Source organism: Paroedura picta, chromosome 7 (genome assembly GCF_049243985.1).
Source record: "Paroedura picta isolate Pp20150507F chromosome 7, Ppicta_v3.0, whole genome shotgun sequence".
In the NCBI taxonomy this organism is placed as follows: Eukaryota; Metazoa; Chordata; class Lepidosauria; order Squamata; family Gekkonidae; genus Paroedura; species Paroedura picta.
This window is the reverse complement of record NC_135375.1, coordinates 37285746-37309590: the sequence shown is the minus strand read 5'-3', so window position 1 is coordinate 37309590 and position 23845 is coordinate 37285746. Positions and strand designations below refer to the sequence as shown.

The following is a 23845-nucleotide window of genomic DNA, read 5'->3' as shown; positions in this document are numbered from 1 at the left end:
TACTGCGGGGGGGGGGGTGCGGCGAGAGGGAGCCGCGGCCTGGCGCCATGGCCTTCACGGCCCGGCTGGGGACCACTGATCTACCACATCTCCAAAATCTTTAACCTGGTCAGTTTACTACCGGTTCGGATCCCATCAACATGTATTTATATGTACGTTTTTTAGCTCCAAATGTGCATTACTTTGTACTTTCCCACACTGAACAGCATTGACACCTACTTTCCCAGTCTCAACAGATCCCTCTGGAGCACCTCGGAGTCCTCCCTGTTTCTCATTGCACTAAATAACTTAGTGTCATCAACAAATTTAGCCACTTCACTGCTTATTCCCAAATCCAAATCATTAAAAAATAAGTGAAAAACACCAGACTATGCACTAAGCCCTGTGGTATCCTACTGCTTAGATGCTCTGGGTTTGGGGCAAAACTCCATGGTTTGAGAACAAAGCCAGAGCATCACCTCCTATCTACCAATAGGTGATATCAGCACACTGCATGCTCTTCTAGTTTGGGCAAGTGTGGGGGACAGTTCCCAGAGTGCACTGCCCTGCCAACAGCATCTGGCAACCTTATTTTCTTTGTGCGTCCTCTTGTTGGTATATGTGTATGTTTGTGTAGTTACTTAGGAAATTAATTATCAGGTGCCTAGTGTTGGTTCTTACCCTTCTTTTTATTTTATTTTGTATACAACAAAGGTATTTGTTTGGGTTTACAATCACTCTCTCACTCTCTTTTTCATAATTTTATTAGGGAGTATCCCCACCAAGATCCACCCTGGTATAAACAGACTTACAAGGTCCTGCATTCCTTTCTAGAACCCTTTTAAAGCTAATTCTCTTCCTCTGGGTTCAGTTTGGGTAACAAGTAGCTGTCATGAGGTTTCTAGATTCCCACTAGTCATAGAATAATCTCATTAACCAATGTCTTCATCTATAGTTCGCTTTCCTTCCCAGTGTAGTTCCTCTCCTCTAAACCAGCGAGGATGGTTAGGCTGAGTGTGTATGACTGGTCCAAGGTCATCTAGCATGCTTTCAGACAGAATAGGGATTCAAACCTGAGTCTCCCATATTCAACATTCTAATCCCTACATCACAGGGTTTCATAAGAATTCTCCGTTTCCTATCCCTCCTGCATACTTACTTTAGTTACTGACATTGCATTTTAATTCCTTGAGGAAAGATAGAAAGGAACCAAACTACAAAAATTGACTAACCAGAATACTTCTGCAAAGAATTCATATTTAAGTCTTCACTTCTTTCTCCTACTTGATTGCATATTTGATTACACTGTAAGTGGAACCAAAGTCAGCATAAATTAAAAATTGGTCTCTCACCTTTTTCACAAAGAGCCCCAACATAACTTGGAAGACAAAGGCAAGTAAACGTGTTGTCCCCATCGATGCATGTGGCTCCATTTCTGCAAGGACTTGACTGACAATCATCAACATCTGTCCAAAAAATGATCATGCATTTTAGCAGGGAGATCTCATATGAAAAGTTGTGAAAAGGAAAAGCATATTTTGCACTAGAATTATTGATAAAAGATATTCATAAACAGTAGTCAGACCCTAAACTACTGTCATTAACATTTACTATATTTAATATTTACATTTTAGGATGGTGAGAGTAGTTTTAAAGAAAAGCTATATACCTAACTTTAAAATATTTCTTGTAAGACCACCAGGTATATCATATACAATCTCAATTTTTGCCTGTTATAACTTGTACTATCGTTGGAAAAGTGTTACTGCTCATTCTTCTTTTTAATCTGGATAATTATCTCTGTGAACTGCCCAACTTGTTATAACCTGCAACCACACAAGTGCTATGTACATACTTCATTCCCTAGATATATATAGTAGCCTGTTAATATCATGCAATGGGAATCAACCATTTCCTGTACCTTGTAAAACAGATGCTTCAAAAACTAGGACACCAAAGATAGGGGCTATCTGAATGACTAGCCCAGCGTTAATTGCTCACCCTTACTGGTACCCATCTGCTACTTCAACAATTGATTTTGGCTAACCAAATGAACAAAAATCCCAATCATTTAGTGCACATTCCAGTAGATCTGCTTTCAAAAACCACCCCTTGAGGTTTTATTCAATTAATCAGATCTTTGTTACCAAAGATGACATGGAGAGTTGAGTGGACAATTTCTGGTAGTTATGAGCATTTTTGGAGCTAATTAATCTCTTCCAGAGCTCTTACCTTTAAAGTTTCACTTACCTGACACTGTCACTGAAAGCAACCTTTATAGAGATATCTGCAGCCTTTATATATTATCAGGCATATTTAGCTATCGAAAGACATATATTTACTATATATTTATATATTCCCCCAAATTTTACCCATATATAATTTGTACCTGATCACTTAAGATATACTAGTTTTTATGAAAACAATAGAATATACACAGAAATACACTATCTAGTGTGCAATCTGAGTCATGGAACCTTTATGCTGCACATAGAATCTTATTGTATAGCCAGGCATTATCTATCATGCCCCAAGCTGAAGGTTTTCTCCATCAGCACAACAAACTGGGCATTTGAAAACAAACTTCATTTACGACATTGAGTATAGAATGCACAATGTTTGTGAGTGTGTATTCAATCATGCCTACTTTTGTAGCTGTAGCACTCCCTCTACCTACTTAACTCAATCTTGCTGTACATGATATAAGTTTATTTTCTGTTCTGCACAATAAACAAATGTATTCATTTTATATCATGATTAGTATTCCATGTGTCTCAATTCCTAATGGATCTTTCTGAAGTTAAAATTTTTCTTATGATCTTTTTTCTCATGCATTATATTGTTTTGTTTCCTCTTTTTGTCCATTCAATCATGAAGGGTTCCTAATTCTTCTTTCTGGAATCTCCATAAAGTCTGCTTGCTTTGTAAGTTACTGCTGAAATTTTGCCAGTAGAAGGGCAGAAGCATCAACAGTTTCCTAGCCATATTGTTTCCTTCCATGTTTTGCCATCTCTATTTTCATAAATTGTCATCTGTCAACAGAGGACAGCACCAGTAAGATCCTCCTTGCTTATGGAACAAAAATCTCAGTAAAGAACGAACAATAATATACTTGATGACCTCCACACACCTTTCATCTCAAAAAAGATACCTGGAGGCAAAGATCCATGGATACCATGCTAACAAAAACCATACTAGCATTTGAGAAGTATTTAAAGAAACAGCATTACCATATTGAAACCAGCAGATCCCAACATAGAATGAAGATATAAAATAGACAATTACCATATTTTCTTACCTATTTCACACCGTTCACCACTGTATCCCGGCATACAAGTGCAAATGTAGAAAGAGTTCCGTGGATAGCACGTGCCTCCGTGCAGACAGGGATTACTTTTACATGGATCTTGGCCTGTTAAATGAATTCATTGAAAACTGCTGTATTCTCTAAAATTGTTCATTGGATGCTAAATTGCTTTAAACAGAAAGATATTTCCTAGTTCTTTATTCTATTAAATATGCTACAATTACAGATTAAAGAGCAGAAACAACAACAAAAAAGGAATTCACTATCATATGCAGTAGTGCTATTAAATCAGACATCAGTTTCCTATTTTGGCATTGCAACTTTACTCAGGGGTAAAAAGAACTTACTTTCAGCAATATTTCATTTTCTTTAAATGACAATTTATATTATTTCTGGCAACTGTATTACTCTACTGAGCATTTAGTTGGCATGACACGACAATTAATTATAGCCAAAAACAGTGAAAACATATGTGCACAGTGAATGAAATATGCATTTATCTGAACGGGGTTAGTTTATGTGGAATGACTGGGTACACAGAACATGCATTCTTATACCATGCTTCTTGTATGCTCACTTTCTGTACATCATATTGGCCCACAATGTCTTATTTCACATTATTATTTCTTCCAAAACACATGCCAGTTCTGTTCCTTAAAAATATCCTGAATGAATGTATGAAACCAAGCCAGAATACGTCTTTAAACATCCACATGAGATCATATAAAGGTGGTTTATAAGGGACAGCTACAATTATATAGAACTTCCATGTCATTATCACACACAAAAAATTTAATCAGCAGAAAGCAACACCCTACAATGGGGAAAGATGCTTGCATGTGATAATAAACGTAAGTGGCCATATGAATCCACCCTGACAGAAAATAATATATTATTGCTTAAAAGGGCCTCTTGTATTTATGAAGAGTAAAGATTCCGTGCTTGAAATTTATTGATTGCCATTTACAGGTAAGGGGTCTTTCAAAAGCTTGCACTGAAAAACAGTGGGGGATTTAGTTTAAGGAATTTCAACTGAAGGGAATATCTGCACACATTTCTACAATCATATATTTAAACATCTCTAGAAAAATTCTCTTCCCAGTTAAGCAACATTTCAAGCACAATCATACCAAGAGAAGTAACCATTTCCACTTAGACTACTAGAAAATCATCTACCTGATTGCTGACATAATGGGGGCTTGAGCATGCTTCACATGCACAAATCCATACTGTATTCAAACATATGGGCAAAACTGAAGATTTGTATACAAATCACATTTATATCCATGCTTGTTGTCCATTGTGAATAGATTTTTCAACCAAGATCTGGATCTAACTGTGAATCCTATCAATATTACCTTGTGGTACTAGTCATGCAACATGCTTTTGCATATGAGCATATCTGCATTGAGTGATAGATCTATACCAATAAAAAACATCAAACTCCAACCACCTTAACATACTCCACTAATAACAATATCCTTGTCATTCTGTTACCCTAGAAATGTCATGCCCAGTTCACTCTACACCTTTTCTTTCTGCAAGATTTACTAACAGTTTTTGATCATACATTCAAATGGTTGGATGCAAAAAGTGAACCCTGCTAATTCAGACTCAGCAGGCTGGAATTCCTGTGATCAAAGTGGCTGGATAAAGAGCCACATCTACAGGAGGTGTTTCATATATTACATTTCTCTCCTTGATTTTGTGTTCCCAGAGAACACTGAGGTTGTTTGCACAGAGAAAAGACTATTGGGTGAACTGAACCTAAGATGACCTGTAAAAAGGTAAAGGTAAAGGTATCTCCTGTTCAAGTACTGAGTCATGTCTGACCCTTGGGGTGATCCCCTCTAGCGTTTTCATGGCAGACTCAATACAGGGTGGTTTGCCAGTGCCTTCCCCAGTCATTACCGTTTACCCCCCAGGCTGTATAGTTTTCCAAATCCTATATAAAGATGTGTCTTTTACAGAAAATTTTACCCACACATTTCAGAAGGAAAAAAATAACATATAAGCATTAAAGTCTCACCTGGTATGTGAACTGCTGTGCCTTCAACTGAACCCCCACCTGTGCCAATCAGGAAATCTGATCCATTAGTAACATCCAGAAGTAAAAATGGTGGTGTTACAACTTCATTGGTGTTTAAGTCCTCAGTGTTTCTTGTCTGCTTGTTATATTCAGGAAAGCTTTCAGGAAGTGGGCTTTTGGTTGCAGTGTAAGAAGAAATTGGTGTTGGCTCCTTTTGTATGTCCAAATCAGTCTGAGTTTCCAAGGCTGTATCTGCAGAGAGTGGAGGTAAAATTGGCCATGTGCTGGCTTCCTCATCTGCATCAAACACTCCTGTTTTACTTTCTTGTGGTACTGAAGAAGATGTGTGTAACCGTGGCAAGTCTCCTTCAGCACTGTGTTCATCTAATTGATTTAATTCCCTCAGACTTTCAGAAGTTTCTTCTTTTGGACTGTCTATTAACACTCTGGCATTTAATTGTGTTGAGGCTGTCGGTTTAGCCCCTTTGGAAAGCAACTCCCCAGAAACAGTTATTTCACCCCAAGTAATCAGTTTTGATGAAGAACTTCCTGGTTGTCCTGTAATCTGTGTTACATGGCTACTAGAAACAGCTGTAGTTTCAGCAATCATGCTTTTTGATTCCAGTTTGGGAGAAGATGTTAACATAAACTCGATATTATCTGATGATTCTTTAGAAGGAGGTTTATAAGTTGCTGTAATATCAGCACTAGCCTCTCTGAAGGACTGTATCAATGACAAATCATGTTTCTCAGAATCTACTGATGATACAGTACTTAACATGATTTCTTCAGGGTACTTGTAAGCTCCGTTTAGCAAATGGACAGTTACGGGAGATTTTGGTGTGTGACTTACAGGAAGAAATTTTTCTGAAGCTATTTTGATTGATTCTGTGGGTGCAGTTTTTATTTCATCATTATTTGTTTCTTCATTCCCCATGGCACTTTGGGAAACTACTTGTATAGAAACATTGCTTTCTTCTTCAGAGTACGCTGTCAAAGATTGTCCTGTTTTAATAAGTAAATATGGGGGTATAGAGAAAGGTATGATGTCTTTCTTTTCATCCAGCTCTATTTGTCCATTTTCTGAGATGCCAGAAGTAGATGCAATTTCACTTTCATCAGCTATTGCTTGGTTGTCTGACAACGTCTGTAATTCAGAGTTGTCTTCTACTGAAGTTTTAGATATAATATCTTTTGTTTCAAACTGTGATGCTTTTTCCTTTTCACCAATTATGGGGCTAGTTGGAGATGATATGGTAGAGCTGGAAATAAATTTTATGCCCGAAAGTAAAGTTGCTATTTTAGGTAACCCATGTGTGGCAGGACTTTCTGTTGTAAAAGTTACGACATCTCCTGATCCCATATCATCTGGTATTGGCGTGTGTTCAACTATTATTGGTTCACTGAATATGAACTTCCTGGTTTCAGGTGTCCCTTGACTATCTCCAAAGCTCCCTAATTCGCCATCAGTGAAACCAAATTCTGGTGGTGTGCTCTGAATTTCCATTTCAATAGTTGTGGGAGTATTATAATCATAAGCTAAGTGTGTTTCAGTGAGCACTGTTGTGTGGACACTTCCATCTTCAAGTGTTGATTTTAAGAGGTCAGCATCTATAATTGTTGTTTCATCTGATGTTATATCATGGTACGGCCCAACAAGTGTAATGTTATTAAACTTAGGACTATCTCCTGAGTAGTTCCTTTTGTCATCAACAATTGGGATAAGTTCCTCATAGTCTCTCATGATATTCATAGAACTTTCACCAGCAGATGTTTCTGAGAGGTCCCTAGCTGAAGTTGGGAGCACTTGTTTTTCTTCTAATGATGTTAACATGGTTTGTGCTTCATCTGTTGCTATGTCTGAGTTCAAAATCTCTGAATAATTTTCAGAATGAGTATGAGATGAAAGTATTGTATCATTTTTCAGCAATGGAGTAGGTGAATCAAAATGTTTACCTATGCTGTCCAGCCAACCAGATCCTTCTCCAGAACTTTCAAGAACTGTTGGACTCAGCATTTCTGGTTCTGGTGTGCTTTTAAGTGTTTTGACGGTTTTAAGATTAGAGGTTCCAGTAACCATTTCAGATGTACTAGATGTGTCTTCATGCCTCATCATAGGAATAGCCTCCCCTTGGGAAATTCTATCCCTTGCCACTGGGATTGATGATGTTATACTTTCTTCAGTCTGATAATAATTTTCTTGGTTTTGAGGCTTTTCAGGAAAGGGCAACTTTACTGTAGATGCTTCATTGTCAATCAAGCTAGCTTGTAGGGTAGATGCAACAAGTACAAGTCTATCTCTTGTTGTAGGCAATGTTTCTGCTGTAGTATGCAGGCCTTTGAATTTGCTGCTGGAACCATCACTAGATTCACTGGAGTGGTCATGAAATTCCTTTATTTCCTCCTCTGAAAAAATTAACTTTGAAGGTTTAGAGTGAAGAATATCATAATCTAATCTATTTGAGATTCCATGTAGTATAGCAGACCTTGCTGGCAATGTGGTGTATGGAACAGTAAATGATTCATCTCCAGAGCCGTGTTCTGAAAACAGTGGAATATTATCAATAACTCTCGTGGTCACTGACTTATATGTTGTGAGTGCTGAGGGAATGTGCTTCAGAGAGGGTGCTTCAGTAGGGTAAACATTTTGTACCAACAATTCTTCTTTCTCTCCAAAAGCTGGTGAGCTGCTTATTGCTTTGTTCTGAAATAGTTTAGATTCAGTCCTGAGCTTTGTTTGCATAGATTCAGTGGTAGAACTGACATCAGATTTCCTGTCTTCTGAGTCTGGGAAAACTCTGGAAGCACTTGAAATTCCGAGGTGTCCAGCCATAGATTCTGTACTTTTTATATAAGACTCTTTTGTTACCACCCTAGAGGTAAGTGCCATTTTTCCTGATGTTTTAGAAATGCCTTCTTCACTAGAACTTGTTTCAAGTGTGGGTCTTACAGCAAAATCTTTTGTTTCGAACTCAGCAGGTAATTCCTCATCTATTTTTTGTACATCAGAAACTTTCTCTATAATCCCTGTATTGGTTGTAGTAATGTCAGAGTGACTATATATGCCAGATTTTATAGGTGCATCTGTAAAGAAATTATACCTAGATGTCATAATGTGACTATCTGCATTTTTTGTTTCTTGAGTTCCAAGTCTTTCTGCCAGTAACTGGGGTAAAACTGTTGTTTTTATAGAAGGATCTGTAAAAGAGTCTATGTCTCCAGAACCCTGTTCCACCAATGGAAACTGAATATTAACTAACCTTTCTACAGGATCACGAGGCATTAGTTTCACACTGCTTCCATCATCTCTGGATTCCTCTCCTGAGCCCATATCCATGAAGGAAGCTGTAGGAAAGTGTTGTGTGCTTTCTGGTTGACCGGATTCTACAGTTTCATTTTTTGTATATTCAGAGCCTCTTCCTTCTAGAATAATGTTACTTATCAGTATAGCAGGAGGACTAGGAGAAGTTATTATAGTACTTTCATGTTCAGTAGGTTCAATTAATGGCTTTACATTTTCAACATCATGGGTCATAATGATGTTAGAGGCAATGTTCATCATAGGCGAAAAAGATGATGCCACGGCTGATGTTCCAGGTAAGTCAGTTTTCTGCTCTGTTGCTGTAGGATATGTTGTCATCTCTTCATTTGACTTTTCACTAACTGTATTCATCATATCTGTTAGTGGTCTTTCACTGTCTGTTATATTCTCTGATACTGGAATTTTTGTTATAATTTCCATTGCCCACCTCTGTGTTTCAGTATTTAATACTGGTATTGTGGGGTCAATAGTCATTCCATGTTCCACAGATGAGGAATCTGTGATAAGAATGTCTCTCTCCTTTCCTTGTATATCAGTATTTTCAGGTCCAGACAATGGGAATGAAAACAAGGTAGGCTGAATCATGACATCCATATCTCCTGAACCTGGATCAGTAAATGGGGAATCAGTACTTACCACTTTGCTTGTGGAGCCCTTAAAAACCATGTCTGTGCCAGGGTTCCTCCAAACATCAGTAGATCCATCCCCGGATATTTCTTCTATAGGCATACTCTTCTCGGTGATGTCTTTGATTCTGAGTGATGGACTCTCTGTCAGTGATACTGTTTTGCTGAAGCTTACAGATTCCTGGCTCTCAGTTCTGGCCTTATCACTAGAACTCACAAATTCATTAATGAATGGCAAGTTTTCTGCCTCAACAGTTACTGAATATTCCTTAGGTGAAGAACTGATGCTCACAGACTTGTCCTCACCTCCTTCCAATGTTATTGCAGTTTTAGTAGCGCTTAGAACTTTTTTCTCTAAAATCAGTTCTGTAATAGATTGAGTAGTAACTGGTTCCACAGAACCTTGCTTAATTGTAGAGGTAGCTTCCTTGTACAAAGACGCAGGATAGTGTGAGATGCCAGGGCTACTTTTGGTAGTAACAGCTGTACCAAAATCTGAAGTTTCCCAAACAGTAATCTTTTCTGTTCCTGCTGTTTTTATTGCCATAGTTGCATATTTAGAATTCTCTTCTTGCACATCTCCAGAGCCTTCTGGAATACTTGACCTAGGACTCATGGTTGCTGCAAAAGACTGTTTTAGTAAGGAAAGTATCTCTGGTCTAGCTGATGGTTTATAATCATTCTGCAGAACAGAAGCTTTGTTTGATGTAGTCTCTTCCATGTTTATGGTTGCAGTTGTGGTGGTAGGGAACCCATTTGCGGCTGAAGTTGTTGCAGAAACCCTTTCCGAATCTTTTAATGGTGTTTTTACAGTAAGTGAAGAGATCTCACTGTTTAATTTATGCTTGATAGTAAAATCTCGTGAGTATTCTGCACTGAGATTAGGCTGATTAGGTAAGGTATTATGAATGTCTTTTACAGATTGAGTTACTCTCTCTGGAACTTCTAATAAAGACTGGTCATGTATTGATATTTGAAGGGTTTTATCTGTAGTAGAAACTTCTGATTCCCCACTAAAGACCAGTTCTACAATGGCAGATTCAGCCATTGGATTTGGTGTAGTTGTTGCTTCCATTATTTCTGAAGATTCATTTTGCAGCATTGTGCTAGAGCCCTCATGCTCAGATGTTTCATTGATTTGTGCAAATGTTACATTTTTCAAATGAGATAAACTTTCAATTTGATCACTGCGTGCTTCTTCAGCTTTTGTATCTTTAGGTGCAGTGGTCACCTGGTGTTTTCCATTGATAAACTGCAATTCTGGGGGAATTGTAACATCAGTAGTATTTTCACAGCCTTCCTCGTCATAATCCTCAAGATTGTACATTTCTGCGAGAAAAGGTTCCAATATTAAGATTTCTGAAGACTCTTCATCAGGTGTTGCAGTGCAGGGTTCATCATGAGTTGGTTCAGTATCTGTGGGGGGTTCATCTATTTCATGTGGATGAATTTGGTAACCAAATAAATCCCAAAGTCTGTGCAATGGATCTGCAAAAAAAGAGAGCTTTTCATAAATATTTTAGCAACCTGTTTGACATGGTAGTATCAACTGTTACTGAAAGAAGAAACATACCAAGTCTTCCATTTGATGAATATTTCACTAGCATATTCCACTACTTACTTATCTGCAACACAACCATTTTTCAGTTTTGCTACACTATCAAACAATAGCAGACCATCATTTCAAATCAGAAAAATACCCATCATTTGACCTATATTTCATCAGAAATACCACAGCCTATGAAAAGATTAATACAAATGATAATCAACTATTAATCATATCAACACATGTTCACCATTGCATACATAAATTAATTTTCCTTAGGAAGTGATATGAAATAAAAATCACATACAATATATCATTTAACTTTGTGATACTTATAGTTCAGTTATACTTCACTTTTTCTACAGGCTATCCTTGCTCTTCAGCCCTTCAGTACAACATTTTATCAATTACCCAGTGAAAACTTGTTTTCTGAAAGGCTTAGGTGATTTGCACAAACAACATTTGGGGGTGGCCCCCAAACTGAACTGAGCTGAAATTTTCCCAAACCAAACCAGCTGGTTTAGATCTTCCTTTCTCACGACTAAAGCTTGTTACACATGGGAGAAAGGGGGGATATCTCCCAGGAAAGATCAAATGGCTAGCAGCCATCAAACCTTTCCATTTCACTCAAAGTGGGGGAACCTAACAGCTGATGAATGGACCTGCCCCACTATAAGGTTTAAATTGTTAGCAGGCATTTCACCCTAACAGCAGCTGATGGGCTGTCAGGTTAAAAGGATTCACAGCCATTTCTGTCTAACCATGGAGCAAATGTACTTGCAGTTGTTGGGCTGTCGGTCGTTTCACCAGTATGTTTCACTTCCCCCTGCTCACAGGCAGACTCACCCTGCTCAGCTGTTTGGTTTAAATGGCCCCAAAAGTCAGAGAAGTTGCCTTCACTGAATATCACTTTGAGAGCTACAAACAGTCCAAATTCATGACAGATTTTGGCTTATAAACTGGGTTGTGCCCATTCCTAACAACATATACTGCCTAAGACTTTACTAATATAAGCAAACTAATTCAACTAAATGCAAGATTATTTGATGCGGTTCAGGAGGGAAACATATTATACCGGTTAAGACGGGAGAGAATGTCACAGCATCACTGTTCACAAGCCTGGGTTGTTGAGTTCAACTGGCAGTCTGTCACTGGAGTTTTAGAATCATAGAGTTGGAAGGGGCCATACAGGCCATATAGTCCAACCCCCTGCTCAATGCAGGATCAGCCCAAAGCATCCTAAAGCATCCAAGAAAAGTGTGTATGCAACCTTTGCTTGAAGGCTTTTTGTTGTGAGCAGCCAGGAACATGACAGAAAAAGCTCAGTCTATTGGCTCTCTCTCTCTCTCAAACATAGGTTTATTTTTTTGCCCAGAAATCAACTCAAGGATATCCATATTTTTCAGATTTCCCAGAAATACTTCTATCCAAGACACAGGACAGACCATTACTTCAAGACAAATCTCCCCCAAAATTAAAGATCATGGGGCTACCTGGTAATAAATTAGTAAGAAACTAAATTCCTGATGCTAAATTAATTGTATGACCCCCCTAGCATACTTGAATCAGAATGATTGAATGTTTCTTACAGTTTTCTTGCAGTTTTCAATAAATGGGAGGAAAAACTTTCAATCCTCTGTACTATAGTTAAACAACATTTCTGCAAACCAAGATAGAACTTGTGAACTCCGGTTCTTACTTGTATAACTATCAATTTGAAGGAGAGCAAGAAGACTAACATGTTATGACCAGTGAGTTATTGTTCTAATAATGCACACCTGGGAGACCCATTGATTACTGCCTCCATATAAACCACTTATAGTAGGCAATAAATTTAATGAAAAGCATCTGTTCAGTCATACACAAATGTACATGGCACTGTATCAAACACCAGACTACTTATATCAAGTCTCTGCATTATCTCCCTACGTTTTACAGCATCAAATCCCCCCTCCCCCCATCAATTTTGCTGCAATTCTCTGACACACTTTGGGCAAGCTTATAACAAGATATCCTTCTAAAATATCAAACAATTATTCTTCACAGCCTAACAGCAACCTTGGGGAAAATGGTACTTGTATAGCCTGCAGCATTATAATACCTCTTTGTATACTTTCTTCTTGCTACAGTTTTTGTAACTTGGCTCTGATGATAAGTTCTTCAGTCCCTATAATTTTTTTTCAAACAATATGGATATTTTTTCAATCTTCCATAAAATATTGCAGTGGCATTATCTTTCTGGATATAAAATTGGATAGCATTTGATAAATACAGCTAATAACTGCAATGTAGTATGAATATTTAGATTCTGAAGAAAAGCAGCTAGCTATTTGATGCTGCTCAAAGAAAACAAAAAGAGCTGTTTTTTGTACCCAGCTTTTTACTAATTGAAGGAGCTTCAAAGTGGCTTACAATCGCCTTCCCTTCCTCTCCCCACAACAAACACCCTGTGAAGTGTGTGAGGCAGAGAGAGCTCTGAGAGAATTGTATCTGGCCTAAGGTCACCCAGGGGGCTACATGTGGAGGAGTGGGAAACAAACCCAATTCTACAGATTCGGGGTCACCAATACACAAATGCAATTACAAATTTTAGGATATGATGGCATCGTATAATAATGGGCATTTTAGTTCTCTTCTATAACTTTATCTTCTACAAGATTGGGCCACAAATTAAAGAACTGAACTTGTGGTGAACAACAATGCATTGCACAGATTATTGCACAACACAATTTCAGATATTCTTGTGTGTATGTGGGGGGAGAGACGATAGATAGATAGATAGATAGATAGATAGATAGATAGATAGATAGATAGATAGATAGATAGATAGATAGATAGATAGATAGATAGATAGATAGATAGATAGATAGATAGATAGATAGATAGATAGATAGATCTAGGATTACAGAATGTAATACAATGTAATTTTTCTTTAAAATGCCCCCAAATAATAAGAGCAGTTCCTATAGTTGTAAGACATGAATGCCACTGTAGGATTTGCTTAGAACCACATCAGCATCACGAGCCTTCAAGTCTTGTTTAATGTAGGTAAAGACAGAAAGAGGGGGAAGAGCCTTTACCAGGCCGATTTTGGATTTTAGGGGAAGATTCCTCAGGGCCAGACCCTGCAGCAACTACTGGCAGTCCCAGCTGCTTATCCAGCAGCAGCCACTGCACAAACATCTGGTTAGAGTTGTAGACTAGGATCTAGGAGAGCCAGGTATGCATCCTGAGCCTTCGGGGAGGGTGGTATATACCTCCCTCCAACTCTGGTCACTTTATAAATTACCAAAATTTGGATGACACAACAACTTGGTTAAATCAATGACTTATGCAATCCTTGATTTTTAATTTTTAGTTCCTTAATCTTTCATATACGATAGGGGAAAGGGAGCATTCAAGACTACAAAAAATAGTAATTAAGTTCATTGACATATCAATAACCTCTGGCTGGTTTATAACAGCTGAATAAAGCCAGATTCATTACCTGACAAATTCAAGTAAAAATGGCTTTATATTTCTATAGAAAGCTTTGACCAAAATAGGCTAAGCAAAAGCACAGAAAAAAGCCTTCTCACTGATAGCTTCCCATGTCTGCAATTGTCATCCTCATATCTGAACAAAGACAGCTGGTGCCTAATAATAGCTTATTGTGGCAAAGTACAACATTCTTGTATGTTTAAGAGCACTATAACCTAGAAAATTCCCGAAAAAGAGAGCTAGGTCTATGGCCAAGTATAGTTTATCTCATCAACTGTGATTTGAACTGCTGGCTATATAATCACTGGCCTTGTTAAGATAAAACTTGGATTCAGTTGGAACTCTAAAGAAGTACTTGGACAACTCAATGTCAAAAAAGCAGCAATTACAACTCCTCAGGGTGTTTGTCACAGTCCCCACATTATGATATCTCCAAGATGAATAAACAATGACAGAATATTTAGATACCCTAGTGCAGGGGTAGTCAAACTGCAGCCCTCCAGAGGTCCATGGACTACAATTTCCATGAGGCCCTGCCAGCAAACTTATGGCAAACTTCTAGCAAATGTTGGCAGAGACTCATGGGAATTGTAGTCCATGGACCTCTGGAGGGCCGCAGTTTGACTACCCCTGCAGTGCATGACAGTGACTATTCTCATATTCTGGATATCAGTTGTAGCACCACACCATTATACTATGATTCTGGATTTGTGACTGATAATATTTTTTCCTATGTATGATTCAGGAAAGTCCAGCCACAGCATTCAGCACATGGCCACCATTGCTCAGGTGGAGGGGCATCGATGGAGCAAGGAGGAAGGGCCATTTCAGCGGCCTTTCTGGTAAGGATGTGATTGTGCAGCTGCTCATAAGTAGCCGCACAATTTGGGGGAGGGTGCAAGTGACACAGCTTGCTTAAAAGGAGTACCAGTATGAGTGTTCAGCCTCCTTTTCTCGCTTACTTTTCATGCTTTTGTTTGCTTTTTACACTGTTATTGGGTTTTTAAAATTCATATCTGTTTTCTTTCTTTCTGTGGCTAGTTTCTTTGTCACAGTATATGGTTATTAGTGGGGGAGGCTGCTTTGGTGCTGAGCCCATGCCTACATTCTGGGTTTCAACTTTTAGGGGAGCCTCCATAAGGGGCTGCACTTGTGGCTGGCAGCAGTGTCTTCCCGGCTAGGGAGGTGGCTGCCTCATGGTGGTCTATTCAGTTTGTCATGAGCACATTCAATCTAGATAACAAAAAGTGTGCCTGCATAAAGTCTATCTAATTCTATGACCAGTAAAGGATGCTATGAATGTGAATTAGCTGATTGACTCTGAGCTACATTGTCTATGTGGTGGCCATAGGGCTATCAGGCCCCGTGGTTACTAGTGGGATACGGGGGTAGGGTTGCCAGCTCAGGGTTAAAAACTCCTGAAGATCTGCTGACAGAGCCTAGGGAAGTATGGCACCTTGGTGGAGTACAGAATCATAGAGTTGGAAGGGGCCATACAGGCCATCTAGTCCAACCCCCTGCTCAACGCAGGATCAGCCCAAAGCATCCCAAAGCATCCAAGAAAAGTGTGTATCCAACCTTTGCGTGAAGACTGCCAGTGAGGGTGCGCTCACCACCTCCTTAGGCAGCCTATTCCACTGCTGAACTACTCTTGACTGTGAAAAATTCCAATACAATACCATTGAATCCACCACCCCCTCCACCTCCCATAAAACATTCATTTCCTCCAGGGGAACTAATCTTTGTGTTCTGAAGATAACCTGTAATTCTGGGGGATCCCCAGGTCAACCTGGAGACTGGCATCCCAAGTTGCTCTTGAACTCAAAATCATCTATCTTTGGGACTCTCTCTGATTCTACCAAATATGTGCCTGTCTTTTCTAAATGCACCCCCTAATCAAAAAAGCTACATAGTAACATCATGAATGTTTCAAATAATTAGGCTTCCAAGAGACCACAAGAATATCATTTAACTTAGAAAACAGTATAACCGTTAGGACACCATGCCATATAGAATAACCGGTTCATGAAATACACTATAAAATGCATTATACCAGCGATTAATTAGACATGATAACGTATCATCCATTCATCGATTTTTAGACATTTAAAAAAACCTGCAACTAGCACTACTGGGGAGATTCAGACCAGGGCTGTGGATTTTAAAACCTTTCCAAGAACCATTTTTATAACCTCAACTCTATTATTCCATTCGCCTTAAGGGAAAACATGCAAACATTTATTTATGTAGCAAATGTATATACTTCTCCAGCCTGTCTTGCCCGACACAGGAAAAGCATATAAAATTCAAAATAAACACAATAAAAATTATGTAAACTTTACAAGGATAATCAATATTAAAACAAGCCATAAAAACAAACTAGGGTATGAAAACAGCATAAAACACCAATCAGAAACCTAACCTGGTATTCATAAAACCTTAGGCTAGGAGCGGATAATAAAAAACAGCTTTAAAATATTTAATTCATCCATTGCAAGCCTGGGTAAACAGAAACGCTTCAGTTTGGTACTGTAAGACATTAGAGCAAGTATCAGGTAAGCCTAAAGGAGGATGGAATTCCCAAGCCAAGCTGCCTTTGAAAAACCTGTCCCTCTGGTTGTTACTTGCCTCACTTCAGTAGGCAGAGGGACAGAGAATGTAACTTGGAAAGAGGATTTTCAGCTCCAGAATAACCAAATGCACACCTCTACTTGTGGACTGGTAAGTGAGATCACAAAAACTGCAAATTTACCTACTATAGTCCAAGTCCAAACCCTTCCTCACCTCACAGTTGATAACTTTAAAAAGAGAGAGAGAGAGAGAGAGAGAGAGATCTATTCCCACATCTTTTCCATCATGTCTAGTTAAGCCTTGAGAAGCAAAGAGGAAAAATGTGAGCACAGGCATGGATGACAGACTAAGCTGGAATTACCAACTCACCCAGAAAAAAAAAACTGTTTTTGGCAGGAAGCAAGAAACAGAGTGGAGAAAGTGAACCGAGAAACAAATTGTGTCACAAACAGAAATGTTGCATCTATGAACTTTTAAAGCGGCTTATGATAGTTCATGGATGGAGCTGAAATCAGAGCTTTAAAGGGATTCTGGGTCCCAATGAACCCCTGCTTTCCACTCACCACTAAAGCTACAAAAACAGCTGAGTGGCAGGGAGGCAATCCCCACTGCTCAGCTGTCCTTTGCAGTCCTTGTATAGTCCTTTTAAACTTTAAATTTTAAAGGGACTGCAAAAGACTGCCAAAAAACAAATATGTGGCAGAGCAAGCTGCATCCCAGCACTCAGATTTTTTTGTGTGTGTGTGGGGATGCTTCCTACAAGCTTTGTTAAAAGGGGAATGTGATTCCTTTCAACAGGGTTTGCAAAGTTCGGTTCTCAAACTTCCTTTTTCAGTTCATTCTTTGGTTTGTGATTTGGACAGAGATAAGTTCCCCTGAGGAAAATGGCTGCTTTGTACACTATTTCATTGTACCCTGCTGAGGTCCCTCCCATTTTCCAGCCTCACCCTTCCCAGATTTCCCTCCCAAAATCTCCAGGAATTTCCCCACCCAGAGCTGAGAACCCTATGAGGGGGGAGGGATATTTTATTTTAGCAGGTTGGCAAGACAACTGAAACATAATTATTTTGATACCTATGTACAGACCTCGTCTGGTTTGACAAGGACAACATGGTATGGTGAGGGATTAATGTTCTTTGTGACATCTCCTACAATGATGTCTCCCACAGTGTTAATATGTCAAAAACTGCTTCTGATAGTAATTTCCTAACAGCTACAGAATGCTCATGACATTTGATGGATTAAAGAAAAAGAATAGAACTAAGTGCAAAAACTAGCATGTCATGATGGAATAATTCGTTGCGCCTGATAATCAGAAATATTTTCAGTTTGCTTTTTAGCTAGATAATCCTATTATATTTATGAGATCAAATACTACATTTATCTCAAATATGTTTTAGGAGTTTACGCATATTTGTTTGAAACAATGTCTTCATATTTCCACAGAGGGGACTAGCCAAAATTTTAGCATGGAAGGCAGGAAATTCAGATTTGAAAAATGCCTGAAGGATAAAGCACCCACTTATTCAAAAAGAAATTCTGTTTCCTTCAGAAAAAGCAAATTTTGAAAGTTTTCCACATAAAATATGGAAATTGCTTGTTCAGAAGCACCATCACTTTGCCTGTGTGCTCATAAAGCTGTGCAAAAGGATTTTCTATTTTGAGGTGTGAATAATAAAAATGACATGGTACCTATGAATAAAACAGTCATTCATTTATCTTATGAATACACAAAGAGCCATAAGGAAGCCTCAAGTGTTTAATCCCTGTGTGTAGGGCCATGAGGTTTCCTTAGCAACGATGCAAAAAGCAGCAAAGAATGTGTATATATCTCATGGACTGTGTGTGACAGAAGGATGTTGTTTCCTGGTGTCTATGGATGTCTGGAAAGGAATGTGGTGTGTGTGTAACAAATACATCATTTTATAATAAGTTTTTCAGAAACAATTTACAATGGTCACCAACAAGTTATTTCTAGTACAATCCCATGCAGAGTTACTGCAATCGTAAGGTATTTGTTTAAAGGAACTTAGACTAGAGGATTCTACTGTTAGTCAATTATATTGATTCTTAAAATCTAGTTTACTGTAGGTTTAGAAGAATATGAATGAGTTTTCCAGCCTACAGTTTGCATTTTGAAAGAAGAAAACACATAATATACAGTAAATGTATATTATGTAGATTTCTATTAAACAAAATAATTTCTTAAATGAAAATGCAAACTGAGTTTATACTGGGTCTGTGGTCACACTGTGGTTTAGAGAGACTACATTAATACTATTAAATAAAGTAGTTCCATATATTCAGACTTAATATTATATTGATCTGGAAAGTGATCAAGCCATGTTCTGATACAGTCACTGTTCTTACTCTACAGAATTTTCACTGATTGCATCTGTTTTTAAAAATAGCTGGGGCCTATTCTCACTGTAACCTCAACAGTTTAAGTATGTCATCATTCCTCAAGGCTTTCTCAAGAATTAGAAAAGTAATGGCCACTATATTCCCTCCATTGAGGTCCTTTCCATGCATTATTCTTGCAGTGCACTTGCCTTTAGGCATTTGCCTTAGCCTGATTATCTCACCACACAGTAAAGTGCTTCTTTGAAGCAGTGTTTGTCTTACTGACCGTTTACGCACTGGAGGTTTCATGCCAGGCTGCAGGCTGTAGTAATGGCATGTTGCCCCACCTCTTCCTCTACCCACACAGGGGGGCATTTGGCCCAGTGCGCCACATCTACACCTGATTTATGCTCCTGCATGTGAACTGGGACAGTGAAGTTCCCAGTGCGTAAACTGTCACTCAGACCACTTCCGCATAAGGAATTTGCCCCTGCCCAGCCTCCCATTGTTTGCGGGTTTTAATGCTGCTTCCTCAGTTTGGTGTAGTGGTTAAGAGTGCGGACTTCTAATCTGGCATGCCAAGTTCGATTCTGCTCTCCCCCACATGCAACCAGCTGGGTGACCTTGGACTCGCCACAGCACTGATAAAACTGTTCTGACCGAGCAGTAATATCAGGGCTCTCTCAGCCTCACCCACCCCACAGGGTGTCTATTGTGGGGAGAGGAATGGGAAGGCGACTGTAAGCCGCTTTGAGCCTCATTCATGTAGGGAAAAGCGGCATATAAGAACCAACTCTTCTTCTTCTTCATGACATCAGCAGCAACCCATAGCTCTCCAGTGGGTGGTGCAAGTTTTCATCCTCTTTGCCACGCAATGAGGGAAAGAAGTAGAATCCACTTCCCCTTTCTTGTCACAGTACACAACAAGGTGCAAACAGGGGCAAGCCTGTCTGAAAGAAGAAATGTGTAACAGTCTTGCTAGCTTTTGGCCCACCCTCATACCCGCCATCCCTTCTCCATTTCAGGAATGCATTTTTTTTAAATGGTGCAGTCTGTGTTGCAATGGGACTGCAAAGCAAAATGCTCCGTTCAAATAAAATGTACTGTCATGTTCTCTTGAGTGTGCCCAGTAATACTGGGATCAGGCAGCAATCCAATCTAAAACACATTCCTGTTTTTGTTTTCAGTCGGTGGAGTATGAATGGGGAAAGAGGAAGTGTGTGTGGTGAAGCAACCCTCTCCCTATTAGCTTAACGTCCATGCTCTATATTTTAAATCTTTATTGTGAACACACAATTATCGGGATCCAATTACCATGACCAGCCTATCGGACATCTACCCAAACATAAAGAGAAACCATACAAAGAATTCCAAAAAGATATCTAAATAAATATTTTATTGTTCTGGCGTGTTCCCATAGTAACAGAGAAGTGTATTTTATTTTTTAAAACTGTTTTACTGTTGTGGCATGTCCTCATGGCAACATGGAGGTGTATTTTTTTAAATTAATTTTGGGACCTTGGGGGACGGAAACTACCATCCACAAAACAACCGGTGTAAAGGGATCAGTCGCTTGCATTGACTGACAACCCAAGAAGCGGGGGGGGGGGACCTGCAGGTTGTATGCTTCTGGCTTCTCCGCTGCCTCGTCAGGAGGAAAAATGTGGCAACAAGATGCCGGGATAATGTGGGAGAGATCTCCCATCAGGAAGCGTGCCAACACATAGTTTACTATCATGCGTTTGCAAGCAGGAGGTGGCACATGTTGTCCACCTCCGTGAAGAAATGATCCCAGACTAATTCTAATAATCCTACAGAGAATTCTGTTTTGGAGATGTTGTTCCTTACCACAATTAATCAAAATAGTAACATAGTTTTCCGCTGCTCTTCACCAAATAGTTAACTATGTAGAGAGATGCCTGCACATTATTCACTCAGGGTATTTCTTAATAGGGCTTTAATAAGGGTGTTTGAACTATTCCATTTTGTACAAGTTATCATACCCAAGAATAAAAATACCCAAGCATTTTGATCTCAACAATATCAATTACTCCAGATTCCAGAACTAGCCATACTAATCTTTTCACTGCTATACATGGTGATGGGTTCATACTAAGGCTAGTATTTCCAAGGACAAAATCCTGGGGGGGGATTTAATCATTAAAATGCTAAGAATATATCCTGTAGTGGGGGGAGGAAGTATTGGGGGGAGGATAATTAAATGATAATATGATTCACTGCAGATTTTGCATTACAAGAAAATTGAACTGAATCATCCACAATATGGGGGGAAATGTTTCTACAGTCTTCCTGACAATATAGTTTCAGAGAGTAATTGTGTTGGTCAGAAGAACAGCTAGATTTGAGTCCCATTGCACCTGAGAGATTAACAAGATTTTCAGGGTATGAGGCTTCAAGTACTGATGCTCCCTTCATCAGATACAAATCCTTATATCCCAGTCAGAAGGTGGGATTGGTGTTGCACAGAAGGAACTCAGGATACAGAAGTTCAATGTGCATAGTAGTCAGTTTGATTAGAGCATTAGGGAAATGCTGGGGGCAAAATGTTTTGACAGGTGCTCATTTTTGGCCCCAAGCAGAGTAGAATCTTGTAAAGGGTTTTTTATTAGATATACAGATTATTTATCTTCTTATTCATGTGCACAATGCTAACAAAGTAACCATTGCCCTTCCACAATCTCAGCCCTGGATCATTTCAAATCAGCATAAAACAGGAGCAACTGATTTCCTGTCTAATCCACAGCTGATATAGACAGCCCTGCAAACACAGGGCATAGAATCATAGAGTTGGAAGGGACCTCCTGGGTCATCTAGCCCAACACCCTGCACTATGCAGGACACTCACAACCCTATCGCTCATCCACTGTAACCTGCCACCCCATTAAGCCTTCACAGAATCAGCCTCTCCGTCAGATGGCTATCCAGCCTCTGTTTAAAAATTTCCAAAGATGGAGAACCCACCACTTCCCGAGGAAGCGTGTTCCACTGAGAAACTGTCAGGAACTTCTTCTGGGTGTTTAGACAGAATTTCTTTTGCATAAATTTCATCCCATTTGTTCTGGTCTGTCCCTCTGGGGTAAGAGAGAACAGCTCTGCTCCATGCTCTACATTGAAGATATTTATCAGATCCCCTCTCAGTCATCTCCTCTCCAGGCCAAACAGACCAAGCTCCCCCAACAGACCAAGCTCATATGTCTTGGTCTCAAATCCCTCACCATTTTTATTGCCCTACTCTGGACACGTTCCAGCTTGTCTACGTCCCTCTTCAACAATGGTGCCCAAAACTGAAAACAGTACTCCAACTGAGGCTGAGCCAGAGCACAGTAAAGCGGTACCATCCATTTGATACAGCCCAAAATCCCATTTGCCTTTTTAGCTGTATCAAACGGAATATCGTATCAACTTTATTTTGCTTTATTTTATTTAGAAGCAGGACATATGCAGAGTAGGGATGCCAGCCTCCAGGTGGGAATCAAAGACCCTCCCAGTATTACAGCTCATCTCCAGACTGCAGTAATCAGTTCTCCTGGAGAAAGTGGGTGCTGTGGAGGACAAACTCTATGGCATTTTACCCTACTAGGATGCACCTCCAGATCTCCAGGAGTTTCCCAACCTGGAACTAGCAACTCCCCATCCCCTCTGGCAGTCAGGGCGGACCTGGTAACCCTAATGCAGTGTAAAAATAAATAGCTGCATATTCTTGCATATGTTTTTGCATTAAAAAGCAATGGTTTCCTCCATTTCAAAAGCAGAGGAGTCAAAAATCCAGACATGCTCAGTGTAAGACCAAAGCGCCAGCAAGCAATTTCACGTATACCAAGTCAGAGCAACTCCACAAGATGCAGTTGAGTAAATGATTCCTATCACAGACAGAAGTTATGTTTCCACAATCCTCAACCACTGTTAAACAACAGCTTTACCGCAATCCACAGTATTTGTCAGCTCAGAAGAGATTCATGAGATGGAGAACAGTTTCCTTCTACTTGTTCATTCTCTTCCAGCTGCATAATCCTACTGCTCCTTTAAAACTGTTGGTACCATGATTCACAGTTTCTTCAATACTAATATGAGTTTGACAGTGTTTGCTCACTTTGCCAGACAACTCTTCCTTGGTAGCAAAAAAATCAAGGGAGAATAGATTTGTTTTCCCTCTTGACATTCAACAACATCCCAAGTGCAGAAATGCATACAGAAACGTACAGACAGGAGAAGAGCCCCCAGTATGATTGTAGTAGTGGGCATGGCATGGATTAATTTTCACATCTGCCCAGGAACATTATTATCCACTGTAATAATGTGCTTTATTACTTCTCATTAACTTGCACACCTGCCTCAGCTTTATTCCTGATCCACTATATGGGTAGTGTGTACAATACATTTTCTCATGAAAAATCACCATATTATTGTATGAAATAATGAGCATTTTAATCCCTTTCAGCTATATTCTCTCCCTTATCAACATTTTTGTGTGGCTGCCAGAATAAGACATCGTGAGCCTGATTTTCAGCCAGATCTTGATCAGCATCTTGGTTCCACAAGCAAAATCCTATAACTTCAACTAAATATCTGTATCAAACAGATGGTGCAGTGGGCTAACTGTATGGTTTAAGGACATAAGAAA

At 39.3% G+C, this 23845-nt stretch overlaps 1 protein-coding gene across 7 annotated transcripts in view; it reads right to left on the bottom strand.

Moving 5' to 3' along the window:
* VCAN (versican) overlaps nucleotides 1-23845 on the bottom strand; it is a 139888-nt gene that overhangs the window by 38448 nt on the left and 77595 nt on the right. For 6 of the 7 annotated variants that reach the window (XM_077347531.1, XM_077347537.1, XM_077347533.1 and 3 more), the window contains 3 exons: nucleotides 5316-10751; nucleotides 3278-3391; nucleotides 1332-1445 (listed from right to left, as the gene is read on the bottom strand). In XM_077347531.1, coding sequence (XP_077203646.1) covers nucleotides 1332-1445; nucleotides 3278-3391; nucleotides 5316-10751 — 5664 coding nt within the window. The remainder of the gene's footprint in view (nucleotides 1-1331; nucleotides 1446-3277; nucleotides 3392-5315; nucleotides 10752-23845) is intronic. The other variant, XM_077347538.1, reaches the window with a different exon arrangement.